The following is a 20,610-nucleotide window of genomic DNA, read 5'->3' on the forward strand; positions in this document are numbered from 1 at the left end:
AATCACGGTAAGTGACTAAGTGTGTGTGTGTATGTGTGTGTGTGTGTGTGTGTGTGTGTGTGAGTGAGAGGGAGAGAGGGAGAGAGAGAGGTGCAAAGCTAACAGAAAGAAAGAAGATAGAAGGAGAAGAAGACTAGAAAAGTCAAGGCTGCAAGAGGTGGTGAAGAAGAAGAAGAAGACGAAGAAGAAGAAGAAGAAGAAGACGAAGGCGAAGACGAAGGCGCGCCCTGGTGGGCGGAGTCCGTGTGGGCGGAGCCTCTGTGTTTGTTTAGTCATCGCTAAAATCCTGCTGAGCTGTGTGTCGCTGCGGCGTGAGAGCCTTTTTCAGCTGACGGCCACTAAAGTGGTGGAGTCGGAGAAAACTCTCTCACTCACTCACTCACTCCCTCACTCACTCCCTCGCTCTCTCCTGGCCTTTAATTTATATTTTAAATATCTGAAGGCACTTAGGGGGCGAACAGACAGCGGCGGTGGTGGCGGTGCTTTCTGCTGACTGCAAGCTGACCGCACGGCCAAATTGGCTCCTTGGCAGCAGGACGAAGGTCCAGGTCCATCTTCCTCAGAGGAGCCGCTGGAAGGGATCCAGATAGATTGTTGCCTTTTAGAGGTTCCCTCGATGGGAGTGTGTGTGTGTGTGTGTGTGTGTGTGTGTGTGTGTGTGCGCAGCCACGCGGAGGATTATGTGTCAAGCGTACAGGTGCTTTTATTTATTAAAGTGGATTATCCTCGCAGGCGGACGCGATACTCCACACCAGAGGAAATCAGTGACAGACGGCGGGCAGGCGGGAATCACATCTGCTAGACTCTGGTCGAATCAGCTCTCCACCGCATCAAAACAATAAGCGCAATGGGGGTTTTCATGGAGCTGCGTGTTGTGTTGTTGTCGCTGCTGCAGTCTCCGGTGTCAGTGTTGAGCAGAAAGCCTGCAAACACTCAGAATCCAGGCAGGTATGACGGCTACGTCATACCTGCCATAGTGGAAGTGCAGGCTACTGTAAAAAACAAACAAAAAACAACAGCTCCCACAATGCATCTTGAGTTTTGTGGTTTTATCCACAACTGCAGTTCAACACATCCTGCAGATTGAGACGCCATGATAAACACTGTGTGTCTTTGTGTTTGGAACAGGAAGTGATGTCAGATCTCTCGCCGTGTGACCCTCTGCTCTGTTCGAAAACAACCACTGGGCAGCCTCTCGCTGTGGACACTGCAGCATCGTCTCTGCCAGCGACTAATGTCTCAGCTGTGCTGCAGAGGGAACCTTGACAGGAGGTGAGGAGGACGTGGGTGGGGGAGGGGTGGGGGAGCCGGCTGGTCTTCTTCTTTGACAGGAACGGCTCAGAGTTGAGGTGTTTCTCCAGCAATCTCAGAATCTGAGAAGATTAATAAGATTTTTTTCATTCCTCCACCTTAGTTTTCGATTATATTTGACAGATTCCATTAAAAAAAAAACAAAAAAAAAACAATAGATTCTAATTGGAAGAGGATGACTTATCGTCATTCAGTCAGGTGCTTGAAGACTTTTATTACTGCATAATTACACAACTTAATTGTTTTTTGTCACCAAATCTTGCTTCAAATTAAAGGTCCCATATTCTCCAAATTGGAAGATCTCTATTTTTAATTCCAAACTCCAGTGAAGAAGCCAGAAAAAGCACCACGGATGTCCAGAAAATAGCATAATTAGCCACCTGAAGTATTTGCTGGACCTTCCACGTGTTTGTCTCAGAGGGGTGGAGCCAGCACCTGGCTGGGGGCGTGGCCAGAATGCACGACTGCTGAAAAAACTCACCGCAGTGCTGAATGGTTGAGACAAGTTTGGCTGTTAGAAGGCAGCAGAAAGTCTTTTTGATCTTAAACTTCTGCGATTTGAAGTGAAGAGGCGCTGCTGCCTGCTACAGTCTCCGAAAGATAAGCAACAACTTTTTATTATAAAACCACACAGACAACAGAGGGGAAAAAATAACAAGGTCACTCTGACCTCCTCGAGTACATTTCAACCGCCTCTTTACACTTTCTCCTTCTTTTCCATCGCCGAAAAACAACAAACTAGACAAACACAGGAGTGTTTTGTATCAGGTAAAGTCGAGGTCGCGGAATAAAATGTCAGCGTCTCCTCCTCTCCTCCTACATCCATTTCACTCACACCTCCTCGTCTTGTTTTTACTTTTCAGGCAGCCAGTTGGTGAAAATCGCCGTCCCATCTTTTCACAAAATGGACAATTGAGCCGTGTTTACAGGCTCCCGCTGCCGCTGCTGCTGCTGCTGCTGCTGCTGCTGCTGCTGACGGAATAATCGTCTAGTCGTCACAGGAAATAGAGACAACAGTCGCCAGTGGTCTGATGACAGACAAAGTGCTTGCTCTTCATCCACTCAGCCGCAAACGAGTTGGTGATTTGAGGACGCCGAGCCGAGAGATATCAATCTATGGCGTGAAACTAGGAAATAGCGGCAACAGCTCTCAGCTCGTTACGACAAAGCAGAGCAGGAACTGACCAAGAAGCTCAGAGAAGACAAGCGCCGCATGATTAAACGATGTTAAAGGTCCAGCGTGTGAAAATTTTAATCAAGCCCGTCTGACAGTGCGTTTGGTAGTGAGGGAACCGTCAGACGAGCTTAATGAAAAAATGGCAGTGCAAGACGGCAGCTAAGTAGGCGCAATCTTGTATATATGAGAGCCGTTGAAAGTGCTTTTATCCTACTGTGAATATGCACTTTGACTAATGTATTTACGCTTTGTATGTTAAGCTTTAACAATATCAAAATTGTAAACAAGTCAGATTTCACACACTGGACCCTTTTTTTTTTTTTAATTCATTATTCTGCAGGCCACATTGATTATATCCTCGCCTGATCATAAATGCCTCCTGTCACGTCCATCACTCGGAGCGCTGTCATTGGACGTCAGTCGGAGCAGAAAGTGACGGAAACAAGTGACCGGAAGACATGTTTGTGTGACGCACAAAGTTTTCCTCTTGCGTTGGTCTGTTGTCCTCCCTGGATTACAAAACACCTCGCCGCCCCTCTTCTGCCTTGCCATTCGTCCACTTGTGTTGATTGTGCGGGTGAAGAATGGAAGGCGCCCTCCACTCCTCCTCCTCCTCCTCCTCCTCCTCCTCCTCCTCCTCCTCAGGCTGATTACTCACAGCGAGGAGAAAATGCCAAAGAGCAGAAAATGGAACGGAGAGATGAAAAAGCAGCATTTCACCTGAATGTAAAGCCAAGCTGACAAAAGGGAGAAGTATAGTGATTTTTTTTTTTTACTCACACAAACTGTTCTAAAACGTCCAAAGGTCAGAGGTCACATGGTCCTACCACTTCCTCATCCATCTCTTCTCTTTTCTTCTTCTTCGTCGCTCTCCTCCTCCTCCTCTTTCTACTCCTCCTTCTCCTCCTTCTCCTCCTGCTCCTCCTGCTCCTCCTTCTCCTCGTCTTCATCTCTGTCTGTCTCATTCTCCCCATCGTCATGGCTGCTCTCTCCTCCTGCCAGCGAGCTGCCTCCACCGCCGGACAGACAACCGGCTTCATTTCAACTGACGCAGATGTCTGCAGACGTCTGGACGGCATAAAACCGCAATTTTCACGCCGCCGTATTGAAAAAGTGTCACGTCGGCTCCTTCACACAGAAACTGACAGCCTGTTTTTTTTTTTCCAGGTAAATTCAGCAGAAAGCACCACACAAACACATAAACTGTCAATCATACACTGTAGCGCATCTGAGGTGGGGGGAAATCAGGGATTTAGCCAAAATGCTTTTTAACAACAGGACAATAAAAAGAAGAAGAAGCAGAAGAAGAAGCAGAAGAAGAAGCAGAAGAAGAAGCAGAAGAAGAGAGGAGTCTGCGGGGCGTGCATATCACGGCTGCATCTCTGGAAACAACAGTCACGCTATCTTCGCTCACATCCACAGACACCGCGGGCGCCGTCTCAACACGCAGAAGGATCTTCGTCACGCCCATTACGCGGATGGTGCACTTTTAATTCTGCTCTGTGTCTCCCTGGTGCTGCAAAACTGAGGCACTGAAGCTGAATTTGAATAGTTTTTTTTTTTTTGTTATTTTTATTCTTTTATCTGGAGCTGAATCTATATTATAGCAAAGCTAAAAATGGAGGCTAAGATACCATCACCGTTTCAGTTGGAGGAGTTTTGTGTCCCAAACGGGACACACAATGTTGATTCTAACGGCTTCTATCGCATTTATCTCACGGCCGGACAAAGTTTCCCTCACTTGTGTGTCCTGATGCCAGTGTTTTAACTGTTAGACCTGAAAGGAAGGTGGCTGGTGGGACCAAAGACACTCGTATTTACCGGGAACCAAGTGTGTTTAGGGAATAAAATAATGGGACTCATCTCTCTGAGATGCAAGATGAAGTCCGCAACCTGCTTCTACTGATGGAAATGAGCTGAAAGTTGTTGAAAATCCCAAGTCTTCATTCAAAGCTTGCTTTCATGGTAGCGGTTTATTGGTACTCGGGAGTACGGTCACTCTTAGTGCCTCAGACCCACTCTGTCTCAGTAAAACTCACCGAACTCCGGAGTACCAATAAACCACTACCATTACAGCAAACTTTGAAGGTCAACTCAGCAGGGGACAGGAGGCAAAAGGATGTCTCTTCTGTTTCCGAGACGTCGTAGCATGGCCAAAATGTGTATTTTGCTCCTCAAAGTGCAGAACTTTCAAGACGCACTCTGGACTGATCAGACGTGACAACTAACTAATGGGAAGACGTCATTGCACTTGTGTGGGCTGAGGTCTGACTGACTGACTGGCCGCTCGACTCGAAACTGGCAGGAGTCACTCTTATGACTCGGTGCAGGTACAGCGAGCATGGGGAACAATGCAGTAATAGATTTGTAAGGCCTGTTCTATTTACTGAGTGTATTTACAGACGGCTGAACTCTCCGTCCCTTTATTCCCAATTCAACCCCTTTGGCAGGCGGAGCTGCCGGCCTACGTTTACACACAGGCAGCAAGCATCAAGCGCCGGGTCGTCCATAATTCAGGACGTTGCACAGGCTCAGATGAATGTGCTTTTTTTTTCAGCTTTGCTCTGATTCAGCGTCTCCTCGGTCAGTCCCCCCCGTGTTGACGCTCAGAGAAACAAGCAGTTTGTGTCGAGTGAATCCACCTTTTTGTTTCTAATATGAGTCACGGCTGCTTTGTCCTGGATGAAAGCGCCGCGAGCTATCAGTCGGCCCCCCCCCGGTGCTGCCTGACAGGCGGATACATGCAGTTAATATTCACTTTATGGATTTGCTTTACTGCCCACTCCAGATAAGACGGTGATGCAGTGGTGGAGTGATAACGGTCGACCCGCTGACGCTGTTTGGGAATCAGTGCAGATAATTCTTCTCTTGTGTCTTCCTCCAGGAGCCCATTCCTGCCTCTGTGGTTCATGATGCTGGACAGATTCTCCGGCGAGGAAGCCAGAAGTCAACTTTATTGACTCTATCATTAGTCGAGGTGAAGTCTCGCTTGAGCGGGATGCAAGATATTTCTAAGCCGGAAAATGTAACCATAGTCCGTTCAGAGACTTTGGGAGCTGGCAGACGTAGTGTTTGTGTTTCATCCTAAAATAACAAATATTATTTTTCTATGATTATTTTTTCACATTAAGCCACACGTGAGCTGGCGGGAGCAGAGGGACGTGTTTGAGGTATTTCTGGGAAGAGAAAAAGAAGAATTTCCCTGCAGCGGTGATGATAGCAGGAGATTTTCCACAACAAAGTGAGATCTTCGCTGCTCTAATCAGGCCGATGCAACCGGAGATACGCAATACCTCCCCCTCCTCCTCCTCCTCCTCCTCTTTCTACTCCTCAACCGCCTTCCTCCTTCTCCTCTTCGTGGCCCTCCTCTTTCTCTTCCACCTCAATCTCCTCCTCCTCCTCTTACTTCTCCTCCCCCATAAAAATCCATCTTCCCTCCACCTGGCAAACAGCCAGCCGTCCCCTCGAACTGCTGCATGGATAAACAGGAAGGAGCCCTGCGGAGGGGACGGCGATGGCCCACCTGCGGCCGCCGACCTCCCAGCATGGTCACATGTAAAATGTATGAACGAGCGGAGGGGGTCGGGGGGGTAGAAAGGAGGCGGAGCAAAAAACGAGGAAAGCGAGAGAAGGAAGTGAGATTTGTGGTGATGGTGACAGAAAGAGAGGAGAAGAAGGTGAAGGAAATGAAGAAATAGAGAGAATGATAAAAGGGCTGTGATGAGAGGAGGGGAGGCAATAAAGGGAGGATGAAGAGAGAGTGAAAGCAGAGACACAAAAGTGAAGAAGAAAGTGAAACGCTGCTGAGAAGAGCAGCAATAACAGTTGTATGGACTAAAAGATAGCACCTTTTTTTTTTCAGGCCGCTATCTTTTCGTCCATACAGCTGTGTTGTGTCCAGAGGCACAATGCCACTGCAGTGCTGAGCAGAAGAGGGGGAGGAGGGAGAGGAAGAAGGAGGAGAGCAAACAAGGAGAAGATAAAAGGAGGGTTGATGATGATGATGAGGAGTAGAGCAGGGAGACAGAGGATGACGGGGCTGGAATGAGGAGTGATGTCCTTTTAACTGGACACACACACACACACACACACACACACACACACACACACACACACACACACACACACACACACACACACACACACACACACACGCAGGCAGGCAGGCACATGGTGTTGCTTTGTGAGAAGTGATGATACTGCTGATCTTCCAGCCGAAACCCTTTCGCGGCTGCGGCCGAGGAGGTGGTGAGGGGGTGGGGGGGGGGGTGGTTTGGTCTGGTCCAATCAGCTGAGAGCTCTCAGTCAAGGTGCCGTCCTGCCGCTCACCCTCATCTGCATGTTGTTTGGTCATTTTCCAACAACATGCCCTTCAGTGTCCGCTCACCTCGTGCTTCTCCACAAAACCACTATCTTCATCATCATCATCATCATCATCATCATCATCATCATCATCGTCATCATCGTCATTGTCAACATCATTGTCGTGGTTAATATGACTGTCAGTGTGTGTTTGTGTGAGTACTCAGCTGTGAGAGCAGCAGTGGGACACCCTCACACAGAGACAGTTCGTGTTGTGTCCTTGGTGACAACTATCAACGTTTTCAGAGGTTGTTTTCATCACGGACGAGACGGATTTCGGGATTCCAGTTCGACCGATCAGCAAACCCGGAACCGACACTGGACACGCCTTCTGGTCCCGCCTCCTTTTCCTCAACACTCTTGTCCACTCGCCCGTCCTTGATAACAAATGGATGGATGATGTCGAGGATGTTCTGATCTCTCAGGCTGCAGGACCACCGTCACCACCGTCCTGGCGTCCTACTGGCTCCTCCTCCTCCTCCACCTCCACTTCTTTCTCTTCCTCCTCCCCCCCCCACCTTCTCCTCCTTCTCCTCCTCCTCCTCCCCCTCCTCCAATCATCTGCCAGGCGTCCGTCCCTCCACCGCTGCTCCTCCGCGATCGACGTCCTTGGATATAAATTAGATTTTCACTCACTACTGCCGTACGCCGGAAATTCCCGCTGTAATTTCTATTTTCCTCACCGGTGACGCCGGGACGAGAGGGGAGGGGGGAGGTTAAGGGGGGTCACATCCTTGTCTCCACCCACCTGCTGCTTCCAGGTGCATTTCATGAATTAAAGAGCGGCGACGTCGGCGGGTGCCATGAATTTCAATTTTAATCAGCACGGACAATCCTATTAGTGCCGGTGGAAGGACAGCCCCCCCCCCGCCCCAGACACACACACTCCTCACCTGCAGCACCCTCCCCCCTCCTCCCCTCCCTCCCCCCTCTCAATATTTCAGAGGCCACAAATTAATCATCCGTCTCACACCTGCTGAAAGCCACATTCCTTTTTCAGACTCTCCTTCATTTGGAGAAGTGGAGTTTATCTTTCATTCCCCTCCCACCGCACCTTAGGACACACACACACACACACACACACACACACACACACACACACAGCATCCACTTTTCCCTCTCGCCATTAGCGCTGAGAAAGATTAATGTGCCTCCTGCAGCTGCAAGCGGCAGAGGGGTGGCCGCGCACCAACACCAACACCAACACACCTGGCTGTGGCGCACGTGCACGTGGAGTCACATGACCGCCTTCCAGGGACTCTCATCAGTCCCGAGGAACATCTTCCTCTCTTCGCCCCCAACCATCCAAATTCACTATTGACGGATTGTGGAGGGGCCGAGGGGGGAGTATCGATCATGGAGGTGGGGGAGGGACGTCGGGTGGGAGGGGGAGGGGGAGCGAGGGGGAGCGAGGGGGAGCATAGCAAGAAAATGGCCTAACGAGGAGACGGTAACAGGCTCCCACTTGTTGTTGGCTGCTGATTGGCTGGAAGAACGGCCGAGAGGATTGGAACGTTTCTTGGAATTACACAAGAAAGAAAAGGATTTGTCAGATGAACAGAACTCAAAAAAAGTGGGATTAGAAGGCTTCCAGCGATTTGAGGAAGTTCCCAGAAGAATCGCGAGCGGCGGCGGTTCGAAGAGGTGAACGAAGCAACGTCTGTGTTGCATTCGTCTTCCTCTGATGTGAAGGAGCAGTTTTCAATCTCGCCGTTTTTTATGATCACAGCGTTGTAATGATTTGGCTTAAAGTCGACAAGCAAAACCTTGCGTTGCTGGGTTTTTTTTTTGGGGGGGGGGGGGGGGGGAGCGATCAGAATCTTATAAACTGCGGTCAAACAGCAAAAGCGTCGCCATTTCAAAATAATGGATTTTGTTTCACTGTTACTCAAACAAACGTTGGTGCAAGGTTTGACATTGGCAGGATCATCAAAAACATTCCACTGGGCTCCAGTTCAATACGGCCACAAGCTTTTTTTGTTTTCTACTTCAATGGAACTTACAATAAAGATTTTTTTTTTTTCCTTTTTGGCAGATTTTTCAAGTCTTCTTAGGAGTCTGACGCTCTCCTGTTAACAAAACGTTAAGGAAGTCAATGGGCATGTTGATCTTGGATAAGTGGACCTTCAAAATATTTAACTTTGAACTTCTGTGTCTATCTTCAAGTCCATCAAGTATATGTCGTGTGTTTATTTGAGATGTTTTGTCTTTGCTGACGTCTGCACGAGACGTTTTAGCGGCAGAGTAAAATATCGACGTTTTCGACGTTGGCGAGCTCTAAAGTTGAAAAAGCTCCACAGCCTCACTTTTTCTCCCCTTTTCTAATTTAACACACGCACACACACACACACACACACACACACACTGTACTCAGTATCGGGTGCTGCTGCTTGGTCAGCTGAACCTGAAACTGGCACTAAACTAGATGATGGACGGAGTCAGAGGGAGACAAACAGGAAGTGGAGAAGCAGCCAAATGGGGAAAAAAAAGCTCTGCAGTGTCTCACGGCACAAACACCAAGTTTACAAAACGGCCAGTGTGTTATTGTTGTCGTTCGCTTTGTTCAAATCAGAACAAGGTGCCGTGAAAAGAGTCCAACGCATCTGGACCGGCTCGATAACACAAGAACACAATGAAACACCAGTTTTATGGCATTTGGTCAAAGGTCAAAACTACAATAAAAAAACCATCTTTCACTCACGGAAAAAGTGAAAAAGCAGAAAACAGGAAATGAGAAAATAATAAACAAGGGAAGGGGAAAAAAAAAAAACATCTTTCCAGCGCGCGATGCCGTCATGAGCGTCTTTCCTTGGGAAGATGATTATTATTCACCACCTGCTGGTCGGGGCTAAATCCTGTTCGGCTGCCTGGAGAGGAAGGAGTGTAAGACTGTGATAGGCTCAGCTCGTCTGCCAGCCTCTGATCCTCTCAGAGCTTTATAAAAAACAGCTGGAGGACAAGAAAAGTGGCCTTTTACGCCTGTTGTCATCCACTAATCTGACCGCGGCACAGCGGCGAGGATCAGAGGCTGCGGTGCAGAAGCGACCTCGCGACCGAGTCGATCGCAGTCTCAACATTTGAAGAGGCCCCGGCGTGATTTCATATTCAAACTGGAGAGTTCATTCAACACAAATATTGACAGGAGATGAAAGTTTCAAGGCCGGACTGCGGAGATTATGTACAATTCTAGACAGATCCTTCTAAACAGTGAAATATTAGTCTCGCCAGTCAGAGTCGGACAGGACCAGTGGACCTGACCAAAGGAACTGGTGTTTCTCACTTGTCTGTGAAGGTTCTCAGTCATCCAGGTCAGTAGAAGGGTTAAGCTGATATCAACCAGGCTGATGCTGGGCCAAGGCCGCTCACTGAATGGAAATCAGGCGTCTGCTTTTTCTTTGACCCCAGCCTGAGTCAACGGCAGGTGAGCCGTCGCGTTTGTTTTCAAAACATCCATCTCAGTTTTGTCCATGAAAACACTCCTGAAAGCACTTTTTCATTTAGGCAGGAAGACTGAAGGCTAACGCTAACGAGTCGCCCCGCCGCCTCCTGCAAACTCAGCTGAGCAAACGCGCTGATGGCGACGTGCGACGGAGAGACCAGAGAGAGAGAGAGAGGAAAAAAAAGAAAAGATAAGAAAAGAAAAGCTTTTTTTTCCTTACGTCCTTTTTTTGTGAGTGCGCGAGAGTGTTAAAAGTGCAAACACACCATCAAGAGGAATGGGTTTGTTTAAGCCTCGTTAGCGTTGACAGGAGTGTGAGTTATTGAGTTAATAACAAGGCTTTGTGTGTGTGTGTGTGTGTGTGTGTGTGTGTGTGTGTGTGTGTGTGTGTGTGTGTGTGTGTGTGTGTGTGTGTGCTTGTGTGGCGGTAGCGGGCGTGGGAAGCCACAGGTGACTGAAGTCAAAGTAAAACAGAGAGACGCACGACGTAATTTCATGTAATGAATGCAAAGCTAGCGCGTGTTTTCATGTGTGTTTGCACTCGGCCTCATTTTCTTTTTTTTCTGAAGCTTCACTGATAAGGCCCGGCAATGATGAGTGTGTGTGTGTGTGTGTGTGTGTGTGTGTGTGTGTGTGTGTTTGTGTGTGTGTGTGTGCGCATGCATGCTCCCTGGCATCATAAATATCCTTTATCTGCTCTTTTCTTCTCCGTCGCTGAATCCATCCATCCATTCTTCCATCCATCCATCCACCCATCCCTCCTCACCCCTCCCTCCCCTCCCCGGGCACATTAACTCCCCCACCAGCGGACGATGAACACGTCACATTAAGAAAAATAAATACATCCCACAGAGCGTAGAAAGAGCAGATATGGAACTGATTCATTCTTCCGCCTCAGAGAGCCGTTTGAAAACAGGCGAGCGACGTTCATCAGCGGCGAGGAGGCCGAGGTTTCCCCCGAAGGCGCCGCCAGCCGCCGGCTCCTCGGCTTTACGAGGCGGCGCAGGTACTTTTGCGGCGGCGAAATAGGAGAGAACAAAGCAGATTAATGCCGGTCGCTACGATATGCGATAAAACCGCCGACGGGGAGCCACAGGCTGGAGGACGAGATTCAGCTGCGCCCTTGTTCAGTCTCACCCAGGAGGAAAAAGGAGGTCGATGTTCTACAGATGTTGCGCGTCGCCGGGACGACTACTTTGTGTGTTTCTGGTTTTTACAAAGAGGCTTCTCCTCTTTGTTTTATTGGCACAAAACTAGCAAAGCGCAGTGAAGCGTGGAGAGATTTATGACAGATAACAGAGAGTCACAGACAGATTTATGATCTAGGATGCAGCCGAGACGTGCCATGAGGAAACCATCTGAGTTTGTGGCTTTCAGCTGATATTGTTGTGTGTGTGTGTGTGTGTGTGTGTGTGTGTTGTACAACAGGTCAGTCACTTCTGCGAAAAACCAACAACACTGAAGGAAACATCTTGAGTTCATCAGCACAACTTGGAAATGTCAAACCAGGTAGCATGTGAGTGTTTTCATTCTTTAAGGCCATTTTGGAAAAAACCTTGCCGGCTCTTTCAAAAATAGAAAAGAAGGATTTTTTTTTCATCTACGCTGAGCTTATAAAACAGATTCTGCCAACAAAACTGTAATAAAGCCAGTTAATGTAACTTTTACGCAAGGACTGGTGCCCTCTCTGGTAGAAAAATGCAACTACAAATGAACTGCACCCATTGTTCTGACATAAATTCAGCTAACATCTACGAAGCATCTGGGAAGGAGTCTTCCCTCACATCATTCGCTACCTCAGTTTATTCTGTAAAACTCGCTTCCATCCAATATTTTGTGCAACAGCCGTTTTCAAATAGACGAAAAAAAAAAAAAAAAAAAAAAGCAGCTGGGTTGCAGCGTCCAAACTTTAGCACCAATTAGTGAAAGTTCTTTCCGGGTTTTTGCTGCTTCCATAAACTTTCTAATATAATATTCTTCAGTTTCCACAAAGTTAACAGGCTTTGTGGAAACTCAACAGCGGTGCTGATTCAGTGTTTCTCCGGCGCTGCCGTCACAGCTGTGTGTGCGGTAAAACATTAAACTGGCGGTGGAAACGTTTGCCTCTCTTCTCGCTCTTCATTGCGCAATTACACTTTAGCGGCGAGCTCGGCCGATGAGGCAGCTGTCACGGCGTTAAAGGGAGGAGAGTCCTGGCCTGGTGCCGCTCACCTTGAGGTGTAAGGTGCACCCGATCACACACACACACACACACACACAAACACACACACACGGGGGTGGGGGGGGGGGGGGGGGGGGGGGCTGGGCTAATAAAGCGTCAGGTGTGCCTCCAGCTCTGAGTCATTGTCTCAGTCACCTTCACCTCCAGCTGCGTGATGACACCAAAACCCGTCAGTTAAACTGGCCTGGAATGTTCTAATTCTACACTGTGAAGATGCGGACGACACACCAGGGACCTGATTGGTTGCCTGCACAGTGAAAACTCAGCTCCACCGGCTGTTTATTCAAAGGCTGTGTGCATAAATCTCGGAATGAAGAACTGCTGAGTGTTTAAATGGCGGCGATTTTTCTACGCACTCGTGGCAAAACGAGAACAAGAAGGTTGCCCCCTAGTGGTGAGTGGCTGCAGGATGCGTCCAGCTATTTGCCAAATTACTGTTTCTTTGTTCTTGTTTTTCTCTGATGAAAATCTGACTAGATTTTGGGCCCTTTTGGCTTCCTAGGTGTCACTTCTATTGTCATTCTCATCAGCACTCAAACCCGCTCGACGAGCCATGTGAGGGGTGGAGGTTAACTCAGCCGTCCTCCACCCCAGGCTCCACCCCACCTCCATCACATTTGCAAACTCACAGGCAAATTAAAGTTGCCGGTTAGTCTTGGTCCTGTCAAATACAACAACCTCCAGGTGCACCTGCGGAGCCTCCTGCCATGTGCTGCAGCAGCAGCAGCTCCAGCACAACCTCTGCATTAGCTGTGCAAATAAACACTTGCACCTCAGAGACTCTGCTGTGTGCTTTACCATCACAGTATTTGGCCTCTCCTTGTGTGTGTGTGTGTACAACTAATGTGTATGTATGCGTATGTGTGTGTGTGTGTGTGTGTGTGGCACTGACCTGCAGGAGCTCCTCCTGGTCACCGCCCAGCTCTAGAGCCACGGCCACCGAGGCGAAGGGACGACTGGCCATCTGCTGCCGCTCCCTCATCAGCTGCTGCAAGAGACACAGAGAGAAGCTGCGGTCGGTTGTGCACATTCTTTTAAAAATCCACGTGACATCATCGCCGCCACGCAGCGAAGACGCTGTTTTAGAGGTTGATAACTTTGCCGGAGGTCACAGTTCAAGAGAGAGCGGGATGGAGCAGGAGCAGGAAGAGGAGGAGCAGGAAGAGGAGCAGCAGCAGATCAAAGCTGACTGGTGAAGGTGAGCAGGAGGGAGGCGGGAGGTCCGAGAGTCAGGAGGGGAGGAAGAGGGAAGGCGGTTGCAAAACTTCCTTAATGAGGAAACGTCACAGGAACAAAGGCGACCGGCGAGGCCTCAATCAGTGTGAGGTCAGCGCAGCTCGACAGGAAAAGCGCATAAAGACGGAGAGAAGAAGAAGAAGAAGAGGAAGCATCAGCAGCACAAACTCCAGCCAGGCAATAATGATGAGCATCCTTCTGTCTCCATCAGGAGCCGAGTGCGCTCCGTTTTCCACCTCACTGCAAACATGTTAATGGGCTTTTTGTTTCTACATTTAGCTGGAGGGGCAGGAAGTGGGTGTGTGTGTGTGTGTGTGTGTGGGGGGGGGGGCAGCCACCTGTTTCAGGAAAAACAAACTCATTCCTGCATGATTATTTCGCTCGGCTTTTGCTATCTGGTTGTTGGCTGTTGTTGCAGAAAATCTGCCTGGTGCGCACGCACACACACACACACACACACACACACACACACAGTACCCTGACAAAAGGTGACAAATGTGAAGGTAGTGCAACCCAGACAGGAAGTGGGCGACAACATCAGAGCAGGTTGGGAAGAGCTGATGTGGAGGGAAGCAGCACTGTGGCTCAGAGCTTCGGTCTGGGTTTCCTCTAAAATTGCACCAGTAACATTAACCAATCAGCATCAAATAAAGCAAAAAGTCAAACAAAACATTCACGAGTGGGCAAAAAAAAATAAAGCTTAAAGAGAATTTAACTGAAGAGTGAAGACACAAAACCCAACCTAGAGGTACAGAACTGGGCATAAACCTCACAGAAAGCAAAGACGAATTCACAAATGTCATAACGTCATAGGGTAATACTAAAAAAGAAAAGACACCCGCAGGAAAAAGAAAAGAAGCGAGCCGCTTCAAAATACCAGTGGCCTCCACACTCCAGCACCTCTCCTCCTCTCCGGCTGCTTGAGAAAGAGTCTGCACACGCTGACATTAAGCAGCTGTCAGGTGCCGCCACGCCGCCGGCTGCCCGCCACCGTCAGCCTCTTTAAGCACGGCTGAGTTTTTGCACCTGTAGCTACACGACGGCGTGCTGGTGGCGAGCGCTCCGCTGGCCGTGGCGGCTGCCGTGATGTCTTCTCTTGTTAGCTGTCAGCGCCGAGGCTATAAGGCAGAGCTGATGACAGCCTGCGTACACATGCGTGCTAGCATCGCTGCTAACCCGCCCGGCCCTGCTGACGTCGGCTTAGATTTGTACAGGCCGAGGCGAGGAGGTGAGGGAGAGCGAAGCAGCGCCGCTGAGCTGAAGCTGTGAACTGACTCGCAGCAAAGCAGCTCGGCTGCCTACCACCACTAGGGGGCGTGATTCCAGCTGAGCATTGAGAAACACGTGACCTGGTGAATGCATCAAGTTCATCGTTAAGTTAAAGTTGTGAGACTTGGTAGCTTGATGTGTTTTCACGCATTCCAGATATCCGATTCATTTATATGTATAATATATATATATATATATATATATATATATATATATATATATATATATATATATATATACACACATATATACATATATATACATATATATCCATCCAGTTTAGTTTGGCCTCCAAGAAGAACCTTTTTTTTTATTTTGGTCTGGACAAAAGGTCAAGGTGAGTGGAGTTGCACTTGTGTATCTCTGGGTAACACGGTACATGGTGCGCTATATGGTTGAGTTAGACTTTATGTCAGCATGCAAACGTAGCTGCAGCGTGTTTTGAACAACAATCAGCTGCTACTGCGGTAACGGTTGTTTAATGCCCCCGTTGACAAGTCCTTGAGTTGGCAACAAGGACGAGGCGCAGCAGCAGCGGCAGCAGCAGCAGCAGCAGCAGCAGCAGCAGCAGCGGCAGCTCCGGCCGCCACCGTCTCTTGTCTCCGCCTGTCGGCCCGTAAATCAGCCATAAAACGGCTAATTAACTTTGCCGCGCTGTAAACAAGTGGCGACTGGACAGGCGACAACCAACCGGGTGACAAGAGTAAAAAGGGGGCGGGCCGCAGATGTAGACATACGACCTAAAGGTCGGTGAACGGCGACTCCTCGGTGTTCAAGGACCGACTGGGAACTTCAGAGCTGAGCTGAGGTCAAAGGTGGACAAAGTTTCATCCAGAGTTTCCATCCGGACCTGTTGTCCATCCGCAGATGTAGACGTCCAAGTCAAGATGAGACCAGCTGGTGTTAGCTCACAGTGCTAACGATAGCGACCTACTACTTCTAACTTCTAACTGCTCACTATTTGAATGTCGTTTCTGGCAACAAATGTGGAACTAACGAGAAACCTGATGGCTCGTCCACATTTTGCATTAAAATCCAGCTGAGGTGATGAACCTGTCCGGAAACAGTCACAATAGGGTAAACTGTTGGTAGTTGGTAGTTTGGTGTTTTTGATATCTCATCCCGTCTCGCCTCTCATCTGAAAGGCGAGACCGACCAAAAAACTGCTTGGTGAGTCCCAAATGTATAGCCAGCGAGGTGGAGCGACTTGCCACATGCATTTTTTCCACGTGTGATTTTAATTAAGCACGTTCACGGAATAATAAGTCTCCGGGCGAGAAGAGCAACAATGCACGGCGGTCGAGGAACAAAGAAAACACATCGGGGCCAATAACTCACGCCGCTGAATCTGCTGATGCCGAGAGCAGCGAGCAACACTTTTCTCATCCACCATCGCTGCTTCCAGTCCCCTCCCCACCACCACCACCACCACCACCACCACCAGCAGCAGCAGCAGCAGCACAGAAGCAGTGCAACATCAGCATCCGATGCTCCGACTGTAAACCCGGCCACATTGTTTAATCAATGCCGCAGAAGAGCTGCAGGTTCAGCGTCTGATGAATGTTTTAATCAGCCGCTGAGGGAAAACGGGGCCTTTCTGAGAGGAGTGTATTTCTCTCGCTAACGGCCCCCAAATCAACATAAAACACAGACCCTGTCTCCCGCAGCGGCGCGACCGCTTTAACTCATCGCTACCATCATGAGAATATCGGCGAGGCACCAAATAAAATGTTCAAAATGTTGGCCGTCATCCCCAAAAAAATGTATTTTTGTTTTTCCTTAACTGAGCAACTGACAGATATCGCAGCGGCAGGAAGTGACGGGGCTGCTGTGACTGGCGGCAGAATGAAGGCCATTAAAGAGTCCCCAGCTGAATGAAGGTGTCGCAAGTCGATGCCGCGCCGGCACGGAGGAGATGAAAAGGCTCGGCGGGTCGGCGGATTTTACGGCTCAACGCCGGGAGACTGAATTGCAAAGAATCTTATTTGAGTGTAAAAATGTGTCGGGGCACTTTGTCACCGCGGGGGAGCAGCCCAGCCCAGCCCAGCCGAGCCGAGCCGAGCCGAGCCGAGCCGTGTATCTGGCAGGAACAGACGTCGTTTCCCGACCGGTTCACCCAATGAGGGGATTCGTTTGAAGAGCGGTGAAGTGAGTCGTTCAGAGGAATCGGATCACTGCGTGAAGGGATGTCGTGCTCGGCAGGTTTGTTGATGGGAAGTAGATCACCTGTTTCAGATGTTTTCTGCTGGTACTGTCATAGGAATATGTAACACACACACACACACACACACACACACACACACAACACACACAAACGCACACACACACAGGGACGCAAAACTGAAAATCACAAAAATACAGTCAAACAAAGAGAAAAAACAATGATTCTCAGTTTAAATACTGTTCTAAACCTCTGTATCCACAAACAACACACACACACACACACAAACACACACACACACACACACACACACACACCAAAGCATTCCACACAAGAACTGATGCCGATAAGCTACTAATTATTTCCTCATTATGCTTCTTGTGAAGCCTGATGCTGTGAATGGAGACAGATAAGATTTGGGAGCTTTTGTCTGTGTCCATGAAAAAAAAAAAAAATGATATTAGCTGCTGCAGAAAGAATGAATCAATTGAGACGGCGCGTCCACAGAGACGCCCCTGCACCGTTTGTTTGATACAATACAGCTGCTTTACAAAGGACGCACGCACACAGACACACACACACACACACACACACACACACACACAGAACACACACACACACACACACACACACACACACACGAGTGTGCTCATGGATTTACATCATAAAAACACTTGGACAAAAAGCCCAATTTGTCTGCTCAGAAGAGAAAAAAGGCGGGCACAGACTAAAACTGAGTGTCTCTCTCTCTCTCTCTGTCTCACACACACACACGCACACACGCATGCACACGCGCACACACACATACACTTGGATTGTGTATGCCAGCGAGGCGGACCGATGGAGAGGCGATAACAAATCTCATTTCCTGCGTGTTTGCCAAGTTCTGGGGCGACGTTCCTCCGCTGGCTCGGCGTAGCGAGTGGGATCTGAGCAGAGTAAACAAGGGCAGAGATATCCCTGCCTGATAGAATCCACCACTTCACAGCCACTTCCAGCATCTCGGCGACGGGAACAAAACACTTGAGGACGCTTGTTGGCAGCAGCGGGGCAAAGTTTTATGCTTCAGAAGAAGTTTGATTCTCTTTTGTTTTTGTGCGGTTGTTGTTGTTGTTGTTTTTTGTTAACGCCCCACCTGCAAACAAAATCTTCAAGTTGCGTTTCAGCACTACGAGTCAACCAGCAGTGATTTTCACTGCTTTCTTGAGCTCAATGAGACACATCAGAGTGTTTGTCGTCTGTTTCCGTGTTCAGCTGTATAAAAAAAAACGATGGATTTGCTGATTGGTTGCATTGGAGCACATCTCAGTTCTCTGTAACAGTTTACACATGCATGAACTAACGAAGAAAAGACATTTTGATGAAAGACAACATGGATTTTAAAACTGGAATTCAGCATTAAAACTGAAATCTGGGCCTGAAAAGCCCAGCAGTGGCTGCAGCAGAACAAAAGGACCAACCGCTGATGGCTGCCAAACGGCCCAGTCACATCACATCACGGCAGACAGATAAATACCCTCTGATTAGACGGGCCAATCAGGGCAGACCGCGGAGACAAAGGGAGACTGAGTAAGAGCGGGAATAAAGTCCCGCAGATCACCGAGCTGCTAGTGGCAGAGAGGCTTTCCGCAGCTCCACCACTGAAGGCCACTTAGAGCCAAACTGGGTAATTACTGCTCACACCAGGCAGAGAAGAGGAACAAATGACCGGACAGAGAAAGACTCAAATGGAACTAAAACTGGGCCCAATCGGGCCGAACAACTGCGTCAAGTGTTTCCCTTTCAGACGCCGTCTGATTGGCCGGCGCGGAGGGAGGAGATTTGTTCGATTCTTACATCTGCAAACTTTTTTTTTCATTGGGAAACAAGAAAAAAACAAGGTGCTTATTTTTTGGGGGGGAGAAAAACACAATCGAAAAGAAAATAAAGACATTGAACCACGCAGGTGAAAAAAATACACCTACACACTCACACATATGCATACGCTAATAGAAGTGGAAAATGCCAAAAACGCAACACAGAACAAAGGAAGTTTTTTTTTTTTTTCCCCCAAACCTTCTGTTTTAAAATCCTTTCGCTGCGCTCTTCACAGGATGGATACAAGAAATAATTCCCCCCCACCCCCCCACCCCCACCCTAAAAATATTTAGGAAACATTGTACCAAAGTAAATTGTGTTTTGTTTCATGATGTGCAGCTTTTTTTTTTCAAAGAGTGACTGTCAAGACCTTCAGACCTTTCTTTTTAAAAATGCCTTTAAAAATATCTGAAGCCTTTGAAGTTTCATCCAAAATCTGCTCATAAAAAGTCTGACAGCGACTTTACACAAACAGGTGTGAAAATGAAGCCCTGCTGCAAATGTTTTGTCAGGCCGACGGATTGATTTGAATCAGAGAGATGTTTACGCGTCTTTTTCACGCAGACTAAACATTTAGAAAATAAAGACGGCCGAGGCGTCACGGAGCTCCACGGCAGTGACGTGCAGTCGGTGGCGTTGACCCCGGATCGCCGCCAGCTGGAGGCGAGAGACACCGTGAAAGGATGGGGGGGGAGAGATGGGGAGGTAGAGTGAGGGTGGGCGAGGGGGAGAGGGGGCAGGACGTTTTCAGGGTCATCCATTATCCCCCCCCCTCCCCTACCTCCCCACCCCCGCCATCACATTAGCCCCGTCATCAGCCTGCTAGGACAGCCACCATCCATTCACATTCTCCACAGGCCAGCACGCTCACACACACACACACACACACACACACACAGACCATTTCTGTGTGTGTGTGTGTGTGTGTGTGTGTGTGTGTGCTCAGCAGCAGCAGCAGTTCATGTGCTCTACCTGGTACATCGTGTCACCAACACGTCTCTCAGAAAGTGTAAATAGAAACGGCTCCTCTGCCCTGTAGGTGTAAAATGAAAAAAAAAAAAGAAACAGAAAAACATTGTCCATAAAAAAGTCAACTTTTGCAGTTTCAGATCCTTTGTTGCAAAAAAACAAAACAAAAAACCCTGTTTTCCTATGAAGGAGACGTGTGTCTCAGAAAAACACTCTTCCTTGGAGCTTTTCAGCGTGTGGGAACCTTTACGCACACACAAGCACACAAAACCTGATGCTGACGACAACAACCACGGGGACCTCGCACACGTAGAAAAAAAAGCATGTTCCGACACCTTCACCTCTACCTCTCTCTCTCTCTCTCTCTCTGGTCTCTCCGGTTTCCGTGGCAACGGCGTTGGTTGGCTCCGTCTATTAAGTCCATTTAGCCGCTGCGTCCCATTAGCGAGCAGCCTCCCATCTGTCTCCCGGGGCCCCCAGGGGCCTCGGGCATGTGGCTCTGTGTCGGTGTGACCACACTCCTGTTAGTCCGCCGCCGTGCCACCGTGCCAAGTACCCCTCTTCCCCCCACCGGCTCCCCTCCCCCACTTGCACAAACTCATCAAACA

The 20,610-nt window shown here is 48.8% G+C and overlaps 1 protein-coding gene across 3 annotated transcripts in view; it reads right to left on the minus strand.

The window, feature by feature from the left end:
* Window positions 1–20,610, minus strand: part of LOC142899445 (attractin-like protein 1) — a 132,658-nt gene that overhangs the window by 11,827 nt on the left and 100,221 nt on the right. For 2 of the 3 annotated variants that reach the window (XM_076043015.1, XM_076043018.1), the window contains one exon: window positions 13,403–13,498. In XM_076043015.1, coding sequence (XP_075899130.1) covers window positions 13,403–13,498 — 96 coding nt within the window. The remainder of the gene's footprint in view (window positions 1–13,402; window positions 13,499–20,610) is intronic. The other variant, XM_076043017.1, reaches the window with a different exon arrangement.

The sequence above is a fragment of the Nelusetta ayraudi genome, unplaced genomic scaffold (genome assembly GCF_046127955.1).
Source record: "Nelusetta ayraudi isolate G7.1 ecotype Tasmania unplaced genomic scaffold, CSIRO-AGI_Nayr_v1 ptg000072l, whole genome shotgun sequence".
In the NCBI taxonomy this organism is placed as follows: domain Eukaryota; kingdom Metazoa; phylum Chordata; class Actinopteri; order Tetraodontiformes; family Monacanthidae; genus Nelusetta; species Nelusetta ayraudi.